Source organism: Brachycentrus maculatus, unplaced genomic scaffold, assembly GCF_059751285.1.
Source record: "Brachycentrus maculatus isolate JH-2025_06_01 unplaced genomic scaffold, ASM5975128v1 h1tg000019l, whole genome shotgun sequence".
Taxonomy (NCBI): Eukaryota; Metazoa; Arthropoda; class Insecta; order Trichoptera; family Brachycentridae; genus Brachycentrus; species Brachycentrus maculatus.
Window position 1 is genome coordinate 185001 of NW_028280773.1, and position 25903 is coordinate 210903.

A 25903-nucleotide genomic window follows, 5' to 3' on the forward strand; every position below is an offset into this window, starting at 1 on the left:
AACATAAAATGCAGAGAACCAGATCATATTGTAAACAAGGCAATCGCCATTGATCTTCCTTGGAAGATATCTTGAGAAAACCCAAAGAATCCATGGGCTGCTGCAGAAAGGTAACACGATTCGAAGGCATGGCCTAGGAGACGTTGTCCATAATAGAAGGACCTACAATCTGAAGATGGGAGAGCTGACCCCAACAGCCTACAAAGACAATAAGTTCGATGGAGCCAAGAAGAGGAAAAAGATACTTAAGAAAAAAGTATAAAGTTGAAAAATACCTGAAGTAGCAGAAGATCACCAAGGAGATAACCAGGGCAACCAGCGAAATACATAAACCAATTATTTCCAGCTGCCTGGTATTAGCGGCGATTTCCAGCTTTCTCTGAAAAAAGAATGCTATGATTATAATTCAACCTGAAAGAAGAAATGCCATGATTATAATTTAATCATTTTTGTCTGTACATTGTATTTCAGAAGAATTTCAAATAATACAAATTGTGATCAAAAGAAGACGTAAAAATGACAAATAAATTCCGAGAAAACATAATAAAAAACTAAAAAGAATTCTAGAAGGTTAAATGGAGCGGATAAAAGCGATAGCAGTAGAAGACTTAAAAATGTTGATGAATAAGAAATAAATAAAAGTGAAATAGAATGAGTGTTTTTGGGAGGTGTAAGAAGCTCATACCTCTAAACAAAATGGTGTAGTCACATTTAATCGAGATGATGTATGAGAGAAAAGATAATGACGGAAAAAATACCAATACATTTCTTAAGAAATTGAAACGCTGAAAGATTCAAAAGCGTCCTCTCTGTCTACCCTTGAGAAAAAGCGGTGGGATGGTAAGCTAGATTAAATTCTTAGATTTAATTCTAAAACACAGCTGCCGATAGTATTGCAAGGTCATGAAAGTAACTAATCTCTATAATCTGCAATAATAAATAATCTTCTTATAATAACGCGATTCTCATAAAATATCTGAGTACCTATTGTATAATGATTATCTTAATTCTCACAGGATATTCAAAAGAGGCAGTAGTCAACACTAGTAGCAGTATACAAGGTATACATACAGTATAACGTACATGACTGTAGGCCGAGATGTAATCCGTCTTAGGAATTTCAGCATTTTGGATAAAATGTCTTAAGAAGTGTTAGATAACTTTCATCACTTAAGGAAATTACTGTAAGTACCTAAGCGAACTCTCAAATTTGATGTACTTGCTTAGGCCTTCCAAGTCGAGATAATACATATTTTTCCTAACGAATAGCTTAATTATCGATTATGATATTAATGTAAACTTTCTTTCGAATCAAATTGAGCATGTTGAAATCCGTGTAAGTTTGAAAATACAGTAGAACCTTGAAATAAAGGACCTGTATTGAACGAACATAGGATATAACAGACAAAAATATCCGGTAAAAAGAAAAAAAATTAAACGTCCTGGTAATTTTTTTATTTGCTTAAATTAAATTGTCGCGACATATAAACAATTTTAAAAGTCATGATAATCACGTCATACGTCTAGCACTAGAATTTGAGACATAATGCCACCCTGTTCGTGGACTGCACCTAGCAGAAGCTACAAAAACAGTGCCACAAATGAAATTATCAGTGGTGAGATCACATCTCGATGGTCTAATAACGTGTATTGACTATTCGTCACAACAAATGTCAACTATATTATACGCATTTTCATAATTTCAAGGAGTAGATTAAAAAAAAAACAAACAGCAAACTTCAAAAGTTCAAACAAAACTTGATTCCTTTTTATAAGCAGGATAACTGAAAGCAAGCGCGTCGATATCAAACAGCAACGTCACTTTACGACGAGTCACAGTGTGCAATATGACCGAGCTAGCTTTATTTTAATCAATTTCTTTCATATTTTAATTTTACATATTTGAATATCAAAACTTCTTAATAAATAACCGGTGCAATCTTCTGCATACCTATTTTATTTTTAGGCTCAAATGTGTATTATGTATCACGTCGCAAAGTTATTGAACAGCGTGACACTAGATTTTAACTCCTAGTCAGTCGCGGATCAACGCCCGGTTTGATTAGATATAATATTTGTCGGATTAAAATGGTTTTAATAGACGTTATTGAACAAAGTATTATATTAATATTTATTCTAAAAATATATTAATTATACTCCTATTATTACGTAAATTCGTTCAATTTATAAAATATGTAAAAAATGGGCGTAAATATTTTACTGTGCATTCACTTATACCTACAAAAAAGCCACCTCGAGCCCCGCTTTGATATAAATATGTATATATATATAAATACATATATATATATATATATATATATATATATATATATATATATATATATATATATATATATATATATATATATATATATGTGTAAATAAATAAATATATATATATATATATATAAATATATATATATATATATATATATATATATATATATATATATATATATATATATATATATATATATATGTGTAAATAAATAAATATATATATATATATATATAAATATATATATATATATATATATATATATATGTGTGTAAATAAATAAATATATATATATATATATATATATAAATATATATATATATATATATATATATATATATATATATATATATATATATATATATATATATATATATATATATATATATATATATATATATTTATATATATATATATATATATATATATATATATATATATATATATATATATATATGTATATATATATATATACATATATATATATATATATAAGTTTCACTCCTTATTATTTCAATACAGTTATCTACATTTCCCCAAATTACCCCGTTTAGGAGATATTTTTATTTTTCAGAATTAAGATTTCAAGAAGAGAATTTTATGGCGTATGGCAGAATAGCAATAAAAATAACCGTAATTTGTACCTATGGAATCTATATCTGATAAATTAAATAAAAAAAAACTGTAATGAAATCTTTAAAAAAAATGTTATTAATAATATTTCGTCAGGACCCTAAAATAAAATACCGACCAAAGAAAAAGCATTTTAGTGAAGCAATATTTTTAACAGAAAATGCAAACTGGCTGGAAGACTTACTGTTTCCTATTGTATTTTATCGTTTCACTTTACCAATGATTGGATCAAATAAAAAAAAATACTTGACAAAAATATTTTTGATAATTGCAGTGTTGCGATTGATAAAAGGAAATTTAAAAGTTTTGTTGAAAATCAATATTTACGAGAAACTATTTAAGCAGTTTAGGTAGCATTGCGGGTATCGAGAAAGAGGGATGCAGCCAATATTTAAACAAATTTTAAAATGCACCAACAAAGTTTAATTATTTACTGGAATAAACGAAGATCTTATTCGTCAATTTAGAGTTATTTTACAAACAATATCCGGTGGCTATGAAAGAAATGTAGAATTGATCGCTAAATTTGTCACTTAAAAAAAAATATGTACATTAAGTTAAACGCGTGGTGCTAAATGCCAGCAACTGTCCACAAAATATTATTGCATGGTGCAGATATAATCTGAACAAATAATTGAAGTGCAAAATTCACGTAACTCTAGATTTTCTAATAATTCAATATTGCACATATCGCTCACTCCTTTCAAGAACGTCATAAATTAAAAAACTTGATTTTTCAGGAGAACGTTTTTAAAGTTTAAAAATGTAATACAATGTATTAAAAATAAATATCAAGCCACTTATTGAACTTTTTAGTGCAACAGATCTTTTTAGGTAAAACCTGAATGTTTTTTCTCCATTTGAAAAATATTTAGTATATTTAAAAAAAATAATTAAACAATACTTTTTCTTCAAAATGCAAAAACAACACTTTCTGCCCTGTAGTGGGTAAATATTATGTTAAAAATATGCCTCTTTTGCTGGGACATAGTACGTTTTTTGGGCATTCCGAAAACATGCACAACTGAAAATTGTCGATTTTTGATTTATGACGTTCTTGAAAGGAGTGAGCGATATGTAAAACAACAGCAGCGTTAAACTATTATACATACGTAGGTAAAAAAAAACTTTACTTAACTTCCGGAAAACTTAAAATCTATAAAAAATTATCAAACCTTTAAAAATAAATTTGAAAAATACATAAGACTCACCCCTACCTAGATTCCATACCAAGGAATATTTTCATTTATTTTTAATTTACTTTGGTTATTTCTAATTCACTTTGTTTATAAACAAAATGTAAAACAAACTCCTTCTCTAAACACAAGTATCTTCATTATTAGAGAGGTAGAAACGTTATATTTGAAATGTTTTGTATATTTACCAACTATTTTGTATTATTTGTATATATATTTAGTAAAAATTAATTCAATAAAAATCTCTTCCTGCATTTTACCGATAGGACAGTTTTAAGAGGAGGCAAAGGTGAAACAACATTTAACCCTTTCCGGTCCATAAAAAAATATTTAAAAAATCCACCAGGTCCACAATAGATTTACAGCATTACAGGGTTAAACAAATACATCCAAGTTTTTTTTTAAATTAAACTACACTTGTGTTAAAAATTTATTTTTATTTTGAATGTATACAATCTTGTCTCTTAATATTACATATTACACTAAATACGAGTGAGAAAAAAATAAGTTTGCTTGTATTTTAATACTAAACTGTTGGAGAAAAAAATGTCGAATGACATTTGACATTGGAGTCACCGGAATAAAGTCGATGTCGAATGACATTCGACATAGGACCGGAAAGGGTTAAGGAAGGTTAAACAATATTATTGTTTGTAGAAAAAGCTGGACGAATGTAGAAGAAGAATAGAGGAATACTCTTACCTGCGGCGAGTCCCCGGTATTGAGTTTGCCGAGGAGTTCTTGTATCTCTGTGGGGTAGCAAGGGGTGTAGTTGGTCCATCCGGCACTTCCGTTCGCAGCGAGGCCTGGCTTACCTTCCCACTCCCCGAAAAGGTTGCATTTTTTAAACACTTTTTCTGTAAAAAAAAGATAAAATAATAATTAATTATTACAACCATTTTGAGTGTGTCCAAATACTTGTTCACCAATCTGGATTATCCAATTAGGAGTATATCCATATGTAAATAAATTAACTGGTCAAATTATAAGCTTTTATAAAAATTTAAGATTTAGTTTTCTAGCGTTTCTCAAGTATGTGAATATAAGTCAAGATTCGGACCACACATACAAATAAAAGAATATGATTTATATTTGAAGCACTAAATTTGTGATTTTCCATTTTAACTATAAAAGAGTTTATGCTTAATAAAAGATTCCCTCATCCAACCATAGATGCCTCTTGTGAAGTCTCACTATATATATATATATATATATATATATATATATATATATATATATATATATATTTATATATATATATATATATATATATATATATATATATATATATATATATATATATATATATATATATATATATATATATATATATATTTATATATATATACGTATGTATGTATGTATATATATATATATATATATATATATATATATATATATATATATATATATATATATATATATATATATATATATATATATATATATATATATATATATATATATATATATATATATATATGTATATATATATATATATATATATATATATATATATATATATATATATATATATATATATATATATATATATAGTCAATGTATCTAAAAAGTGTGGTTTTCCATCATGGGTAGAATAGGTAAATGTTATACACGTGTTGAAAGTGATCACTCAACCAAGCCTATGATGGTCGTAAGCCCTGTATATGCCCAGACTTCCACATTCTTCTTCATCTTTATTGATGTCAAAAAAACAAAGAAACTATCATTGTCTCTTTCAAATTAGTTACAGGCGCTTTAGAGCCATGTTTCATAGAATCGACAGCAATAGCAACCAGCTACGCTACAGCTTTTCAGTTCCTACCTGTTCAATATTTCATGAACAGTCTCTGATGTTTTTGTTTGCCCATATCCTTCTTCATTTATGTTGAGATATCAAAAATGCGTAAATATCTAATTAACATAATTTTTAAGCAAATTTTTATTGTTGTATTTCTTTTGAGATGCTTTCACTCTCAGTCTCTCATTATTTATTATTATATCTTATTATTCTTTATTTTTTGAGAAGATTCCCTTTTCGCGGTGCTACAAGCGTATTAAAAAAGTGTACTTTTGTAAGGCTTGTCTGCCAAATACAGACTGACTGAATACAAACATGTGTTGAATTTATTTTTCAATTGGCGGGAATCGATAATGCATTATTATGCCTTATTTTACTGTCCACGTAGTGTAATGGTCAGCACTCTGGGCTACCGCAGGTCTCGGGTCCGATTCCCAGGGGAGGTTTAAAACAAATAAAAGTTCATATTATTTTTTGACATCTCATCAAAGATGAAGAAGAATATGGAAGTCTGGGCATTTACGGGGCTTACGACCGTCATAGGCTGGTTTAAGTGATCACTTTACACACGTGTAACATTCACCAATTCTACCCATTATTGACAACCACACTACTCAAATTCTTGGAAGTTCTATATATATGAACCAATTTAGAAACCTTGTTCATGAATCACTAGAACTTCACTAGAGACATCTGTTGGTGAGATGTAAAGAAGCTTTTTTAGTAAGCAGAAACTCTTATATTAGTATGTGAGATCCGAATCCTGGATTATAATCACACACATGTGGCTACATATTGCTCACTCCTTCCAACAACGTCATATATCAAAAATCGTCAATTTTCAGTTGTGCATGTTTTCGGAACGCCCAAAAAACGTACTTTATTCCAGCAAAAGTGGCATATTTTTAACTTAATATTTACCCGCTACAGGGCAGAAAGTGTTGTTTTTGCATTTTGAAGAAAAGGTATTGTTCAATTATTTTTTTAAATATACTGAATCTATTGCACAGTAAAAAGTTCAATAAGTGGCTTGATATTTATTTTTAATACATTTGATTATATTTTTACACTTTAAAAACGATCTGCTGAATAATCAAGTTTTTTGATATATGACGTTGTTGAAAGGAGTGAGCGATATATTAGTAGGATGTATTATATCGATGTTATTCGATGTTATTAACATGAAATAGTATAAATTTAATTTTCTATGGGGAAAATTAGGTGGCCTCTGTCCCATTTGAGTGGTCTATTTGCGAACCACGTTATGTTAAAAACTTAAGTTTTTTTGACTAATGGCGGCAATCGATAGAATATTTAAAATATTAAAGTCTATGTTTAACGTAATCTGCAAAAGTTTGTAAAATTAGGAATAAAATGGAATATAAAAATCAATACTCTTTCAAAAATCGCTATGCCGATCGACAGTTTACTTTGAAAAATCTTACTGTTAACTTGCTTAATTGCATAGTCACTCATGTAAAATTGTGCAAATCGAGCGACAAAAGCGGACTGTTAAAGTAATGTTACCTGGATCTTGGCACTGTAAATTTAATGCCCCTAAAATATTATTTTAAAGAAAAGATACAAATAATATAATAAAAATTTAAGGGGGACTCCATTATGTAACTGAAATAAAAAAGAGAACCTTTGTAAAAGAGGCAAATCATTCGAAAATATTGAACCCGTTTTAATGAATGTTGGAGTTCCTGTAAAAACAGCAAGGTTAAATAATTTATGAAATATTCTGATAAAACATTTCGGTGATGTTTGGGCTTCCTACGAATATCTCCGCTGTTACAGTTTTGTTCAAGAAGAAAAAAAATTAAATACTGTAAAAGAAAACTGATAGTAAAAACATTTTTATGCACGAGAAAATGGACATAAGAGTGAAATAAAAAAAATATACTTATATTAAAATTTCTGAATGCGATGAAGTTTAAATATGAAACCGTTTAAAAGCTGCTTATGTTGCAATCAACATCAGTTAACTTTCAAATAATGCAACGTATTTAACAATACAACTCCAAAACTATATATGTTTAAAGTACTTGATGCAAAACTGTCTATGTTTAATTTTAAAATGCAAATTAAATGATTATTGACAAATAGTGATTTCATTTCTTATTTTATTATGATCCTAGACATATGTAACACGCAAATGAATGCCTTCATATCTCAAGTATAAAGACAAACATTTTATCAGTTTTCTCAACTAATTGATTTTTTAACATAACGTGATTTGCAAGTGGACTACTCATTTGTGAGTTACAATGTACGTTATTGTTCTCTATTGCTACCTGTGCAAATAATAGTGATCTCGACTTGATTTAACGAGATAATATTTACATAAATGCCAATCAACGTCAAAACTATGGCGTTTACACTTTATAGATATCCTAATTAACAAGTGCCGCGGGCAATCTTTGCAAAAGTAACAAAATGTAAACCTCTGCTATCTGGAAAGCTTGCTTTGTGAGACAAGTGCCGATACTTGGGATCAAATTTTGGCTAGGGTAATTCAAAAAAAAACTTTAATTAAGGTCGTTAAATAGCAACTTAATTTCCTTACATTATTTTTTGACATGTCAATATATATGAAGAAAAATATGGTAGTCTGGGCATTTACAGGGCTTACCGCCGTCATAGTGATTTGAGTGATCACTTTACACACTTGTAACATTCACCGATTCTAACCATCATTGACAACCATACTACACAAATTCTTGGAACTTCTTTATATTTATGTATTGTATATATATTTTGTTCATATTCGAAACATAGTGCTTGAATTCACTAACATTCCACTAGAGACATCTCGGCTGTCCAAACTCAAAATATAGTAAGGGATATTTTTTAGTAGTACGTTTTTTTTGCATTTTTGGACTAAGTAGAATCTACTTAGTCCAAAAATGCAAAAAAACGTACTACAAAAAATGTTCCTTACTGTGTTTTAAGCTTGGATAACCGATCTATGGTTAGATAAATAAAGTTTTTTTTTGTATGTGAGGTCCAAACTTCTATTTTATGCTTCGTCTATGTTTTAATGTTAAAATAATAAATAAATAAAAACTTCTAATTGGAGATTATCCAGATTTTGTCATTATCATTTGAGTAGATAAATTTATTTGACCGGTTAATTTATGTACTCAAAATGTTGTAGATAAATTAAATGGTCACATTATAATTTAAACAAAAATATAAATAAATGGATGTTATCTACAGTTTCTTATGTACGTGAATATAATCCAGTCGTCGGTTCGTATTATTACATCAAAATCGAGCCTCTAAACTAGAACAACCCCTTTATGGAATTTACACAAAACAATAATTATGCCCAATTAGTTGATATACACGTTTTTTATAATCTGTATAAACATACGAAATAAAAATGGTGAAATGTTTTTATCACAATGTCTATAGTTAAAATTTATGCCAAAAATGTTCAATTAAATGACATGAATGTACAAGGTCTCATATTATATTCTCGTATGTGAAAAAGCTCCAAACGATAGTGATGAATTTCATTTAACACTCTCCTTAGAATTCATCGTTCACTGTGTGTAATATCACTTTAACGGATTTCGGAAAAATCATTCCATCATCAGGTCATTAAAATAAAATTATTACGGTCTGACGTTAATACAAAAATAAAAAAAAAATGACAGAGAAAAAGAAGGCAAATGAATCACAATGGGAATATTTTTAAAATTGGACTTGAAGTTAAACTAAGTTGGTAATTTATTACAGTGTTCCGCAACCTTTTTCTATTCAAAGTACACCTACCAAGTTAAGAAATTGCAGAGGTGCATATTTACCATATCACGGTAACATATTTAACATATTATGTTTAATGCGAAATTTGAGCCTACTTAACTGAGCACAGGCAATCAAAATTTGGATCAATTGTGTTATTTTCACAAAACTAGCCTTTTTCCGCGGCACACCAACTAATCACCAGGGTACAGCAGTGTGCCGCGGCACACACTTTGCGGAACAATGATTTATTACACAAATTATAATTGGTATTACACAAAGTGAACGATGAGTGGTAAGGAGAGTGTTATATGACCATACCACGAAGTAAACAATGCTTTTAAAATACAAAATATAATTTAATCTAAGTTTTGTTTGTACTTACTGGCGGTGTCGCTGAGACGAACAGGAGGGCAGTTTTGCGAGGCAAACGTTCCTGCCACAGTCGGCTCCCAGCAGAGATACGTATCGTGAGTTGCATTGCAGTAGGTTTCATCTAAACAAAAGAAATTCTACTTATAGAACATTATTTGATTCAACATCGGTTAAGCAGGATTCGTCGATATCCAATTCAAACCCCGCCCACTCCTTTCAACCAACGAGTATAGAAACCAGTCGTTTTGTAACTTATATCCCTAGTACATGTTGGTCCTTCGTTCTTTATGTATGTTTGTGCTGCAACCCCTAGTGCTGGTCTTCGGGTCGACTAAAATCGCATGTATTAAACATGTTGTGTAGTTTTAAGTTTGTAAATAGTGCTATGGTAGTGAACGGTAGTGTTGTTTGCATGCTGTGGTAGTGATTGTCCTGACAAAGAGACGGGTACGTCTCGATACCAGTAGACAAAAAAATTCAGTGAGTAATACTAATATTACTAACATTTTTGTTAAAAAAATAATATAAAAGTAAAAATCACAAACCACAAAGTAAATGCTTTTAATATTAATAATATTGAGAATAAAAGAAATTCATTTAAATATACGATACAACATAAAAACAATAATATTGAATTGAAACTTTTTGAGGATTTTTTTTAACTAAACCCACCATCCACCCGCAGCGGTTATAAAGTCCTGGGGGACTCTTTGTCAGCTGCGCGCATAGAGGAATAATTTTAATTCATTCTTAAGGAATAAAAACTATACAGATTAATGAAGGGCGAGGAGGATGTATGGACAGAGGCCAACACTTCGTCCCCACCCCAGGATCCCTATGCCTATTTTAAAAAAAGAATACAGAAGAAAAGAGAAAAAAAAAAAGAATTCCAAAACTTATTTATAAGATAATGACTTAAAACAAAAGTGTCACAAAGACCCATGTAAAAATGGAGTTAAGTTACAAAAAAAACAGAGACAAGCAAAAATAACAAGAAAATAAATACACTGTGATTTGAACTCAGAGAACAACAAAAAATTTAGGTTCGATATTCTGGTTTGAAACTCAGATATCACATTGCAAATTTTACTATAAATCTTAACAGATGTCACTAATGTTTTTTTAACGGGCGCCGTGGCGTAGCTGGGTAGACGCTGGACTGCAAAACTGGCGTCGCACATAGGGGCAAGATGACTCAAAAATCGGAAACAATACAACTCCAAAACTATATATGTTTAAAGTACTTGATGCAAAACTGTCTATGTTTAACTATAAAATGCAAATTAGATGATTATTGATATATGGTGATTTCATTTCAGATTTTATTATGATCCTAGACATATCGCTCACTTCTTTCAAGAACGTCATAAATAAAAAATCGTCAATTTTCAGTTGTGCATGTTTTCGGAATGCCACATATATCCCAGCAAAAGCGGCATATTTTTAACTTTATATTTACCCGATACAGATTAGAAAGTGTTGTTTTTGGATTTTAAAGAAAAGATATTGTTTAATTATTTTTTTAAATTGACTAAAAAATTTCTCATTTATTAAAAAAAAAAAATTAATGCCTGTGGTCCGCAGGCGTAAAAAACATCCTATCCGTCAGACGAATGTTAATAAAAAATGCAGTATTCCTTTATAGGAAACTTTACTTTCTATATAACAAACAATTTCTTTGGCTTATTTATTTTTTTACAAAAATGTTTATAAACATAGTATATAACCACTCACCGAGATTTTTATGTCTACCGATTTCGAGACGTACCCGTCTCTTCGTACGAATAGAATATTATTTATTAATAGTATTTATACTATTATTATTAATATTTTTTATAAAAAAATAAGTAAAAATTACTAACCACAAAGTAAATGCTTTAAATATTAATAATATTGAGAATTTCTTTGAAATGGATTTGCAAGCATCTTTGCAAAGCAACATTTTATTTTATCATCCATTACCACATATAAAAAAACGATTTGAAATAAATAAAGAAATAAAATAGCATATCAAATAAACAAATAAAAAAGCATATCTCCTCATCACACTCCTCTTATTTTTGCTGATTATAGACAGAATTCATATTTATAGCGAACTTTTAACAATTTTAATGCAATTTCGTAAACTTTTAACTTTCACTTTTATTTTATTTACTTTAACATAGACTTGTTCGAAAATAATCGCATTAGTGTGCGGCGCTTGCACTCCGAATGAGGGTTAATTGTGCATTTGTATGTATGTGTATATGTTTGTGTGGGTGTGTGTGTGTATATGTCACTTACTCCGTTCAACAACATCATTTATCAAAAAACTTGATTATTCAGGAGATCGTTTATAAAGTTTAAAAATATAATGAAATGTATTAAAAATAAATATCAAGCCACTTATTGAACTTTTTACTGTGCAACAGATCTTTTTAGGTAAAACCTGAATGTTTTTTCTCTATTTGAAAAACATTATGTTTATTTAAAAAAATAATAAAATATGCAATACCTTTTCTTCAGAATGCAAAAACAACACTTTCTGCCCTGTAGCGGGTAAATATTAAAATAATAATATGCCGCTTTTGCTGGAATATAGTACATTTTCTAGGCATTCCGAAAACATGCACACCTGAAAATTGACGATTTTTGATATATGACGTTGTTGGAAGGAGTGAGCGATGTGTGTAGTGTATCCATTTGAGCGTATGTGTGTGTGAGTGTGTTTGTTTGCGAAGGATTTTTTTTGTATATCTATTTGTGAAGACCTGTTATTGGCTTTGTATTTGTTTGTTTTGTTTACTGTCTTGTATTTGTAGCTGTTGGTTTATCTAAAATAAAAATAAAATAAAAATATTACAGTGATTGCCGTGAACGAGGGTTTCAAAGTGATGAAAGGTAAAATATGCCACATTTTCCAATGCCGTTACCGCCTATTGTGGGACTCTCCCTCTCACTCCACAGAGCTTTACACGTTACAACCTGCTTATTACGCTACTCGGCGCTCGCGGCTATTCTTCCCTTACCGATGCTCCCTAAACGCCACCATCTCGACCCCCTAGAGCCTCCCCCCAACACGGACCACCTCAATGCCTTGATACTTTACACCCTTTTGAACGTCTTGCCAAGTGCATTATGAAGTCATAGATTTCAACCTCGAAACACCAACTCAACGGTTAATTGAAAAATAGCATTAATACTAAATTGTGAATTTTTAAAAAATATTATTTAATATGGTTACAAAAGTATTTTTTCATAATTTTAATTAATTTTCTACACGTTTCTACTTACAATCTTGGATAATGTAAAATGTATGTATATACAGTTTCTGCTCAATAAAAAAGTTTCTTTCATCTCACCCATAGATGTCTCTAGTGAATTTCTAGTGATTCAAGCACAATGTTTAAGATTTATACGAAATATTTACACAAAAATTGAATTAAGTTTCATGTGTTCGACCAAAAGCCAATTATGGGATTGAGGGAAGAGCAGATACTTCTAGAACAAAATCTCGACTTCGAACCTCCGAGATGAAGACTCTGTGTAAGACGGAGGATATCGTGAGGTGGGGACGACAACGAAGGCGATATTGGATTGAGCATATAAACAGAATGTCAGAAGGCAGACTTCCGCGTATCGATCTTCAAGGAAACCCTGAAAAATACAGACCCCCAGGCAGACCTCCAAAAAGGTGGAAAGATAGCTGGGAGTCGACATCCCAAGAGCGACAAACGGAAGCACAAACAGATCCTTAGGATCTTTAAAAAGAAGAAGAAGAAGAATAATTAAGTTTCAAAATATTTAGTACCTTACGTACAATCGGCGGGTATGTATGAGGAGATGCATGAACGCGGAAGAGGCGAAGAATGTTTGCAAGGACAGAGTGGTGTGGCGCTCTATTCTCTCTGCCTACCCCTGCGGGGAAGCGGCGTGATGGTTTGTTAGTTAGTTAGTTTTTAGTACCTTACGTAAGTACCTACTTTAAATACCAACATTTCTCTCTCTCACTCTCTATTTGATACTAAATAGAAAAGCAAGAGTAACTACTTTCAAAAGAAATTAATCATTTGGTGACAATTTTATTTCAAAATCAAAAATCTATTTTTAAACAATGGAAAGCGTTAATTAATAATATGACATTTTAAATGTTTAAAGTTTCGCGCGTAGTTTTTTTATGGTTAAATTACTTTTGACCTCCACGAGGATGTAAGAAGATATTTTATAATATGAAGAAGTTTCAAACATTTCCAATGCTAAATATAGGAATGCATCAATTACAAACAAACAGATGGGAAATTATATATATTTATTTATGTAAAGAAAAAGATTATTTAATTTCACAAATGTATTTTTCTCATTTGAAAGGATAATCTGGATTTTTTAGGTCGTGGAAAAAAAGTTAAGAGCTATTAGTGTAATCGAAGGTTGCTTTAAAAAACCTTATTTATAACCAGTAATTAAAAAAACTGACTCATCTAATAAAAAGAGTTATTTTTATCTGTAACTTTTTTAATTACTATTTGATGGTTCAACCGCGATGTGAGGAATTTTAATTGCAAATGTTTCGACGAACATACATTGTTCTACGTACACATAATAATCGAGGTATATTTAGTGCCAAAAACCTGAAAAATGAATATTGTTAAAAATAAAATCATTTCCAAAAATTAATCCTTAAGATTACAAATATTAACCAATATGATATAAAAACGAATGATATACGAGTACATAGTTATGAATATCAACAAAATAACTTCACAATAAAACTAATAAAAATTACTAAATTACAAAATTCAAAATAATTAAATATAAACTGGCAGTGCACAACGGAGTCCTATTTCCAACCCCAAAATATGGAAGCGAAGTATGGAGTTTGCAAAAGAAGAATAAAAGATACTGAATGCAGTCAAAATGGGATCCCTCGGACAAATGTGCGGCAAAACGATGTATGACAGATGTTCGAATGGTGAAATAAGATAATAATGCAAGGTTGATATAAGAATTATCGATAAAAAAAAGGTATTTTGAGATGGTTTGGACATGTGGAATGAGTGAGTGAGGAAAGAATGGTAAAATAAAATTTTGAGGCGGAATAAGTTGGAAAAAAGAAGCAGAGGAAGACCGAGGAAAACTTGAGGAAAACAAATACTTGAGAGCGTCCAGAGTCGAAATAATCGGCGGGTATGTATGAAGAAATGCATTAATGAAATGCGTGGAAGAGGCGGAAAATGTTTGCAAAGACAGTAGTGTGGCGTTCTATTCTCTCTGCCTACCTCTAAAGGAAGCGGGGTTCGTTAGTTAGTTAGTTCCCTCGAGACAGTAAAACCCAGTAAGGACACGTCATTACAAATATACAAGTATGTTTGGTTTATACTAAATAAAATAAAATGTGACAAAAGTAATTGTTGCGTACGCCTGGATCACGGAAGAGTGCGCACTTAACGAAGGTCGGTCTTATCTTCACTTCAAAAATTTGAGTTTTGAATTATTATCAGTAATGAGATTTGCGAATCCACGAATATTCATGTATAATCGTCAAAATAACATCGGTAATTGGATGACTTAAGCGTTATAAATATTAATTTTCGTATATATATATATATATATATATATATATATATATATATATATATATATATATATATATATATATATATATATATATATATATATTATATATATTTATATATAATGATACCTCCATAATTTTATTTATCTCTGGTATTTTATTGGAACGTAACTTCTATTTCAGTCTAACTATAAAGCAAAAAATAATAAGTGGTTTTCTTTTAAACAGGTAACATTTTACGGTTCCTGCATTTTTTTTCACCCCTACTTACTTTTGCAAGCAACCGCTTAGGGACTTCTGTACAAATAATACAACTAAAAAATAAAACTGTTAAATACAAGCTTAGTATTTTGTCACGGCGCCTTACATTAGTAAGCTATTTGGAATATATATAGTGACTACATATATAAAAGGGTCTTTCAATAAAGACTTTCAAACTTTCACAGTTAATAGCAGCCATATTGTTGATTATACATCTCTGACGCACGCTTTGTTTTATTAAAATTAAAAAATAGAAAGCACTTAATGAAAGACCCTGTTTATATGGACTATTTTGGACTAAGTAGATTCTACTTGGTCCAAAAATGCAAAAAAACGTACTACAAAAAAAAATGTCCGTTACTGTGTTTTAAATTTGGACAGCCGATCTCTGAGGCACACTTTGTTTATTAAATTTAAAAAATAGAAAGACCCTGTTTATATTAAAGTCGGAAGAATTAGGTACCTACAATAATAGTAGTTGGGTAGATATGCACAAAAATTAAAACATCCACAGTATGAAATTGAATTTTATTATATGTATAAGAATTCAGAAATGAAAGATAAAACAACAAAAAATAAAATATTTGTGGTTTCGGATAATGATAGAGGATCGACTCACGGCGTCCCTCGGCGACCAGGGCGCCGCAGCGCACACTTTGGGAATTCCTGGCTTAGTGGTTACTTGCAAAAGTTTGATCTAGTACACGTATCCTTGTGCCCTAGCTATTGTTCCCTTTATCCTTGGTTATTTCCTGTCTCGTGTCATTTATTTAATTTTTACTTATTAAGTAATTTGCATTATATCTAATACTACGCTATTATTTGTATGTTATCCTACTTTCATATAATTAATAGTGTTGAGTAAACTAACCATATGCACCACTTCTGTGTGGATATACTGGATATGGACCAGAAATGATATTTTGTAACTAAAAGCAGAAAATCGATGTAAATAATATAAATCCTTAGGTCAAATTATAAGCTTAATAATAAAAATGAAAATTTATTATTAGATTAAAACCAATATTTTTAGCTTTTCCACTTTTTTATTTGACCAGCGACCGGGTTTCGTCGTTACCGACATCATCAGACTGGTGTCATCAGATCATCAGAATGTCGGTAACGACGAAACCCGGTCGCTGGTCAAATAAAAAAGTGGAAAAGCTAAAAATATTGGTTTTAATCTAATAATAAATTAAAAATGCAATTCCATCACGAAGTGTCAGTGGATAATATAAATCTATTAAAAATGAAAATGGTATTTTCTGGCGTTTCTCATGTGTGTGATTATAATCCAGGATTCGGATCTCACATACTAATAAAAGAGTTTCTGCTTAATAAAAAGCTTCTTTACATCTCACTAATAGATGTCTCTAGTGAAGTTCTAGTGATTCATGAACAAGGTTTCTAAATTGGTTCATATATATAGAACTTCCAAGAATTTGAGTAGTGTGGTTGTCAATAATGGGTAGAATTGGTGAATGTTACACGTGTGTAAAGTGATCACTTAAACCAGCCTATGACGGTCGTAAGCCCCGTAAATGCCCAGACTTCCATATTCTTCTTCATCTTTGATGAGATGTCAAAAAATAATATAAATCCTTAGGTTTTGTACAGCCATTTCATTGATTGATTCTGCAATCACTTTGTAGTAATATCTATCCATGTTTAATTAAAGTCTCACTTGATAAATACCACTATTTATAAATATGGTGTTTAAGAAATAAATGAATAATTTTCATATATATATTTTTTTAAAGTTAAATGAATTATTTTAAATTTTTATAGTCTTACGTCAACCTGGTATTCGCCTTTCACCTAGTCTTGTCAATAATACAATAGTCTTTCATATTTCTATAAAAATGAGTACCTACCTCTGAGAGTTTACGATAAACTAAATATGATCTAATTTAAAATAAGGGGTAATTCGATTAACAAAACGCAACAGTTTAAAAGTTGATTACCTGTCACGTTTGCGTTTTTGATAGTTGTCTTGTTGATTTGTTTTTAATTAGCAAAATAACAAGGCATGGATGATGACGAAGAGCCTCCGCCGACGCTAGAAGAGCAGTTCGTGGAATTCGCTAATATGGGTGATCCGTTTTACACCCGAGATGGGATTTCACTGAGAAGATGCGATATATGGCTTTATCAGGCAAAAATAATAAATAATCGAAGTGTAAAATTATCCCATACTGGATTATACTTCAACACATTTACGTAAGAGAATGGTTTACTGATTTGTTTCCTTAGATAATAAATATCACATTTGTACATTAACTGTCGACATATTATGTACAGCACAGTACTGCTTCTTCAATCAAATTATATAATTTGGTTCGTAAGACTGTTTGTTTTGTCTAGGATTAGGGCGAGGGGGTAAGGAATCCTGTCGGTTTACGGTCTCGATCAAACCAAACAAACCCTAATCCCGACAATTTCTCGCAGATAGTAATATATATCGGGAATGAAATAAGAATCGCTTTGAACGTTTCGGGTTCCATTAGGTTTCTACGCTCATGAATTTTATACGAGACATTGTCGAACATGTAAATTATTTGACAATTTGTTTGTACAATTATCACGTGTATTAGGGCAATTATCTAAGAAGTAAAAGGATCACGTTTACTTCTAAGATAATTGCTGCAAAATTAACAGTGAATTTGAATTATTTGTTTAAATATCAATTACGCTGTCGAGCGTCTATCCAACAACACAAATGAGAGAGTCTTAAACAACACAAATGTATCTTGTAAAAAAAATATTCTGTTATTTAGTTCTGAGTATTTTCTCGTGTAATATATCGGTAAAGTGTATTTTTGTAGTTTAATATTTGCTTTGAATGATGTAATTTATGCTTAGATCAAGAACATTGTACATCTATATGTTTATTGAAAAACAAAGCCAAAATATTTGTTACACTCACTTCTAAAAAATTAAACTAATCTAAGTTGTATACCAATAATAATGAATATAAATTATTATGCCTTAAAAAAAGTAAAAAAAAATAATTATGAAATCTATTACTTACTAGCTGTACCCGGCTACGCATTGCTATGGCTCAGTCTAATTAAACCGAAAAGAAGAACATAAAAACCACGCCGTATTCGAATGTGTAAAAATTTCAAAACAATCACTGAATTATGAGGTTTAAAATTTTGACCACACGAACATATATATTTTTAAAGAAAATATTTATTGGAAAATTCTAATATCCGAAAAAAATTACACGAAAAACTCTAAATAACAATAATTTTAATAAGTTAGTTTAATAGAAAAATAATCACTAAACTCATAAAAATAAAGATTTTAAAGTATTACACGCGTGCAAGGACTTAAACCAGATTATTTAAAATGATTTAAAAATAATAATGATTTGACTCAAAGTCCTTAATTTAAATATTTATTAGGCTTAAGGAAGAAGTGATTTTGAAATAGTTCGACGATATAATTGAATTAAAAATGAGGTTGGGTGATTTTATATTTACGAAAAAAAGGAATAACCCCCAAATATTCAGAGGCTTATCAGCAGGTAGGATAGTAATGATAGGGATTGTAGATGTGAAAAATATGTCACAAACACCCAAACCAGTTAAAATGAAATCTTTTTTGAAATTATTTTGCGATTGGCGGGAATCGAACCCGCGACGCCAGTTTCGCAGCCAAGCCTCGACCCAACTACGCCACGGCGCCTGTCTGTTATATTGAAAGTGAATCTTTTTTTTTTCATAAGTAAGGGCATTTACGACCGTCATAGGCTGGTTTGAGTGATCACTTTACACACGTGTAATATTCACCAATTCTACCCATTATTGACAACCACAATACTCAAATTCTTGGAAGTTCTATATATATGAACCAATTCAGAAACATTGTTCTTGAATCACTAGAACTTCACTAGAGACATCTATTGGTAAGATGAAAAGAAGCTTTTTATTGAGCAGAAACTCTTATATAAGTATGTGAGGTACGAATCCTGATTATTGACTAGATAATTTATTTACAACATTTTGAGTGTGTCCAAATATTTGTTCACAAAATCTGGATTATCTCCAATTACAAGAGTTATTTTCACATTATGTTTTTTGAAGTTGTCGTTTAAATTGCACATAATCGCAGGTACAGAATAATATGATACAATAGAATGTTCTATTCTTACTCCCGATTTCCATACATTTTTTTTCTGCAATCTGGAATGAAACGAGCAGACAAGAACAATTAATAGAACAGCGGATTTAACCTAAGGGCCACCACAAAGTTTTATTTTCATACATATTTTCCGACACACTTTTACGGATATGTGTATTTTATTATTATTTTTAGTTAGCTTATATTACATGGAATATTTTAAAATACATATTCCATTTTCATGACAGGCGCCGTGGCGTAGTTGGGTAGACGCTCGACTGCAAAACTGGCGTCCCACCAATTGCAAAATGAATTGAAAAAAGACTTATTTTCAATTGGTCTGGGTTTTTGTGATGTATTTTTCACATTTACCTTCCCTGTCCTTGCTATCCTACCTGCAGACAAGCATCTGAAATAGACGCTTTGCAGGTTATTCTTTTGAACAACAAGAAAAACAGACGATTTTTTTTTCAGCGGTAAAATGTGTTTAAAGATTTATTAAAAAAATAAATGTGAAAATATGTTAAATATAATCTTGAAATCAATCAAACAAATGAAATTACAAAAAAAATCGAATCCAAATATTTTTCTTTGGTAGATCGATAAAGTGAATTATTGTATGAACTTGATAAGCGGAAATCGGAGGGTGGCAAATTGTATTTGACATATCCATTCAACCTTCAGCATTTTCATATTTTTTTCTTTTATGTGTCTTAAGATGTAAAGAAAAATAACGGTTAAATTTGTTTGGTTTTATCTCATGATAAATTGAACGAATAAAATTAGAAAAAAAAACACAGGTGGTCTGTGATTGAATTTGCCAGCAGAGCATTACATTTAAAAAAAGTAACATTCAAAATAGGTTTGCTATAAAATATGATGAAAACGTCATTATTATGCTGTCTTAAATTTTAATTGACGTACCATACATAACAATATTTTCTTTTGCACTCACTGTAAAACCGTTATACTTTTGAATATTCAAAATACTAAGATAGCAGCGTCAACTCGTTACATTGGTCTATGTGCGGATGTAGTACTATACGCGTTAATAAATCTAATATTTTACATTACTTTTAATAGTTTGGTAATATTTCTAGCAGGAACCTTCCTCTATACAAAAAATACTGGATGTTAAAACTGAAACACAGATGTCAGATACAGGTGGCGCAAAATTAATCACACTATCGAAAGATGTTATAATTTTTGCAAATGGCGTCGTACATTAATCATATGTAGTTGACATTTCGCTCACTCCTTTCAAGAATGTCATAAATAAAAAATCGCCAATTTTCAGTTGTGCATGTTTTCGGAATGCCCAAAAAATGTACTATATCCCAGCAAAAGAGGCATATTTTTAACTTAATATTTACAAGCTACAGGGCAGAAAGTGTTGTTTATGCATTTTGAAGAAAAGGTATTATTTAATAATTTTTTTGAATTTACTAAATATTTTTAAAATGGACAAAAAACCTTCAGGTTTTACCTAAAAAGATCTGTTGCACAGTAAAAAGTTCAATAAGTGGCTTGATTTTTATTTTTAATAAATTGTATTATATTTTTAAACTTTAAAATCGTTCTCCTGCAAAATCAAGTTTTTTGATTTATGACGTCCTCGAAAGGAGTGAGCGATTTGTGAACTGTGAGCTGTGGTGTACAAAGTTGCAAAAAGGGTGGCGCAAAATTAATCTTCCATTTTGGATTTTAAATGACTTTTTTGTTAAATAAAAAAAAAGTGTAATAAAAATCTTTATTTGGACCTTTTATTTTTTCCTAGTGGAAAAGATGATATCCATCAAGTGGCTGCTGTCAGTATTGATTTGTGATTTGTCAGTATTTGTGACAAAAACTATAACATCTTTCGATAGGGTAATTAATTTTGCGACACCCTATGTGTGCAATGCGCTGCTTGTCCGCTACTTATTAATAGTACCGCGTACGGTAGGAATCCATTTTTTTTCAATGGTTGAATAAGAAAATTAAGTATTCAAAGAAATGATACCTGGAAATTGGATCTTAGACTTTGAAATTCACAAGAACAAAATATCAAATGTTATTTTCCTATGGTGATTTTTGGTCATTACACAATAGCAAGGATTCTTCAATACTTCATTTAAATTTTTGATTTGGGCTATATGCGGAGGGGACAATGAACCTTATATTTCCTTGCACGAGAACTTATTTTCTGCGACTAACGAGGCTCGTGGGGTACAGCGTAAAAATATTAATCCATCCCCTTCAATATGAATACCGAGCATGGAAAATAAAACAACTCGTACGCTAAAGGTTTGCCAGGCTTATTTTTCAGCTTATTTTAGCTAGGCGCTCGGGAGAGTGGTCGACAACAAGTGGAATAATTATATTTGATATATTTTTAAAAAATAAAATAATTTACAACATTTTGAGTGTGTCCAAATACTTGTTCACAAAATCTGGATTATCTCCAATTACAGGAGTTATTTTTATATATTTTTTTTGACATCTCATCAAAGATGAAGAAGAATATGGAAGTCTGGGCATTTACGGGGCTGACGACCGTCATGGGCTCGTTTAAGTGATCACTTTACACACGTGTAACATTCACCAATTCTACCTATTCCCAATCGTACAAAAAATTCTACCCAATCCAACGAACCGAGACATTTTGAAACAATAGAAAAAAAATATAAACAATAATAAACCCATAATAAATATTTTTGCCCTGTATATTCTTAATGCACTTTGTATGTACGTAATCTTAATACAATATAAAAAATGTATCCTTAGTACCTACATGACATACCAATGATGGTTCATTCATATAATTTGTATATTTAAAAAAAAATGAGACATGAATTTTAGAATCAAAACAAGGTTCTATGTTCAACAAGTAATTGTTTTTTTTTTTATTATTTATTATTTGATGAATAATTTGTCTAATTATGCAATCATGGATGCTTTTGAAAAGTATTTGAAAACTACCCACATCATTAAAAAAGGAAAAAAAATACAATAAAATAATTACAATAAATATGAATTGTATTACTAACAAACATAAATAATAAGTGTAAGTCCCTCTCAAGTTCAAGAGCTCAGTCTCTTTATTGGAGAGAACTGCGTTATTAATCTTAAGATTGTAAGTATGTATAGAAAATGAAAAAAATATTATTTTTAAAAAAATATTTACCATATTTAATGATATTTAAAATAAAGATATATAGCTTTTAATAGCTTTTTTTACAATATTACTTTATTCAATGAATTAATGGATAATGAACGCAGGATATATAGTTTTATTGCGTGGTATTCAAAGTTCCTTTGAACAAAAGTAATTTGTATTCGATTTCATTAAATGAGCTTTCGATTCCATACATGTGTTTACAGTGTGTTTTGGATTTTTTTTAAAAATTCCTGTATGCCATTAATTGAACTTTATGCAATACATTTCCTCGGTACGGGAATCCCAATGAATTTCTGCTTAGTTTTAATCTCAAATTTCAGTTGGTACTCGTAATTAAACGAAATTGATTGCGATATTACGTTATTGATTATTATTATTACGGTATTGAATCATGGAATATTAATTTAATAAACTTAAAACCGATAGCTTTGTGAAGCGAAGTATACTTTTATGAAGTGAAGTTGAGTTAATAATGAATAATCACAGCGGGAGTTGAGGATAAATTGGAATTTTTTTTAATTTTTTGACATTTCAACATAGATGAAGAAGAATGTGGAGGTCTGAGCATTTACGGGGCTTACCTACGTAAGCTCCGTAATACCCGACTTCCGTATTCATCTATGTTGAGATATCAAAAAAACAGTCTTAAAAAAACTCCTATAGATATAGATAAACCAGATTTGTGAACAAGTATTTGGACACACTCAAAATGTTGTAAATGAGAGTTTTATTTAAAGTATAATTCTTCAAATGGTACAGTTTTTTTCTCCTTCGAAAAAAGCAAAGTTTATTTTAAAACATTTTCTTTAGAGGAATAAATTTAAAGGATAAACTTACATGCATGTAACATTGTAGGAAATGGTTGCTGAACTTTACAGAATTTCAAGAGTATTTAGCAATGCTTTGTTCGGCTTTGAGCTTAACACAAGAAGATGTCGAAGAAGGTTTGATTATGTGTGGACTTCCTGGCGCCAAAACACCGATGGAATTTCCAAACTATAAGACACTATTGATTGAAGAAGTTAAAAAGGCGAAGGCTACAGTTGAAGAGTGAATCCGCTAGACATAATTTTGAAAATGTTGTTGTATTGATATTACAAATATAATATTTTATTTTAATTTTCATCGATTAACCCGCCTACTATTATTAAAATTACAAATGTTGAGGATATTAAAATGCATTTAGTAAAACTAAATTTGTTAAATATTTCAAACGATTGAACTATGAGATACGGGCGGACTTCGACTTAGGCACATAATTATCAAAGTCATAATGTATGAGATTGTTGAATGTCAAAAAGTACCTAAAGCTATATTAAAAAATATTTTCTTGAATGTTTTTCGCAGATATTTATTAACTTTATGAAATAAAACAAACTTGTTTTAACCGGTTTCAATTAGAACCTTGTCATCATAAGGGTTAAACATGTACTAATTCTAAAACATTGAAATTTTTCATGAACTCATTCTAAAACACTAAAATATAATAGAACATGTTTTATCCTGATGATAACAAGGTTCTTGTCATTACTAGTTGGGGAAAAAAGTAGCAATAAAAGTGGTTAAAAACAAAATTGTTTTATTTTATAAGGTATATAAAAAAACACTCGCGCTAACGAGTAACGCTAAAAAGTCCTTATTCAAATTATCATATCAGCTTGAGTTTCTCATTTATGTTCATAAATTTATAAAGGAATATTATAAAGTAATCTTCTCAATATTATTAATAATTATAGCATTTACTTTGTGGTTCGTCATTTATACTTATTTATTTTTTTACAAAAATATCAATAATATTAGTATATAACCGCTCACCGTTTTTACTAATGGGCTTACTGGAGAACTCATTGCTAAGCCTGAGGTTTGATTATAAAATTTATTATTAAATTGGAAGTAATTTTGGTTGAAGCAAATGTTAAAAAGACGACTTAAATCATTGGAAATGCTTTTAGGTAATTCTGAAGTATTCAGAACATCTTTTATATTTATTTTGGATTGATCTATATTTACGTTGGTAAATAGGTTGACATCGAACGAAACTAATTTGGCATTTTTGGGGAGTGCCAGGTTTTTATGTGTGTCTATTAGTTCTTATGAGTTTTTAATTGTATACTTAGTTTGGATAAAATATTTAAATTATTTGATGCATTCGTAATAAATGAAGGTAATTTAAAAGCTGGGGAATTACATGAGGATTATTATCCTTATGAATTTTTATTAAGCCATATAATTGGGGAATTTGGGGATTCGATTAAACTAACCGTGATTTTATTTTATCATTTGAAAACAGATCGCTTTTACATGATTTTAGCGCATTTTTATATTATCTTGGAATTCATTTGTTTGGAAGGATTTTAAAGATATCATTATTTAAAATGTTTTCTACCTTTGAAATATAGTCTTTTTTATTTAGAATAACCATCGAATTACCTTTATTGGCTTTTGTTAGAGTTAATTCTTTATTATTTTATGTTTTTTGAATGTTTGATATTTGGGTGGAATTAGTATCCTTTATAATCAAATTATTTAAATTGCCTATTTCATTCTTTAAAATTTCAGCGCATTTATAGTGATAGGACTTCTGTTCTTTAAATAACGCTGTTTCAAAATCCAGAGCTAAATTATCTAACGCGGATTTAAGAAAGTAATCATTAAAAAAATAATTCATATTTAGAGCAAAGAGCACCTGTGAATTCGAGGCATAGATTGACTCGTGCGTTTTGATCTGAATGAAAGTACGCAATTACATTAATTGATTCCTTAAATC

At 29.9% G+C, this 25903-nt stretch overlaps 2 protein-coding genes across 2 annotated transcripts in view; one reads left to right on the forward strand and one right to left on the reverse strand.

Moving 5' to 3' along the window:
- Positions 1-11217, reverse strand: part of LOC148313116 (PDF receptor-like) — a 45426-nt gene extending 34209 nt beyond the window's left edge. The window contains exons 1-4 of the mRNA XM_088267692.1: positions 11127-11217; positions 10047-10157; positions 4810-4964; positions 276-379 (exon numbers count right to left, since the gene is read on the reverse strand). Of these exons, the coding sequence (XP_088123818.1) occupies positions 276-379; positions 4810-4964; positions 10047-10157; positions 11127-11217 (461 nt within the window). The remainder of the gene's footprint in view (positions 1-275; positions 380-4809; positions 4965-10046; positions 10158-11126) is intronic.
- A 6586-nt stretch (positions 11218-17803) lies between these two features.
- On the forward strand, positions 17804-24789 carry LOC148313117 (tubulin polymerization-promoting protein homolog). Its single transcript, XM_088267783.1, has 2 exons — positions 17804-18068; positions 23992-24789. Exons 1-2 carry the CDS (start codon positions 17878-17880, stop codon positions 24188-24190), a joined length of 390 nt encoding a protein of 129 aa, XP_088123909.1. The 5' UTR covers positions 17804-17877; the 3' UTR covers positions 24191-24789.
- Positions 24790-25903: the final 1114 nt, after the last annotated feature.

Coding starts and splice junctions, on each gene's coding strand:
- LOC148313117 (XM_088267783.1), top strand. CDS start 17,878: ATGGATGATGACGAAGAGCCTCCGCCGACGCTAGAAGAGCAGTTCGTG. Junction 18,069..23,991: donor TTATACTTCAACACATTTAC/GTAAGAGAATGG, acceptor GTAACATTGTAG/GAAATGGTTGCTGAACTTTA.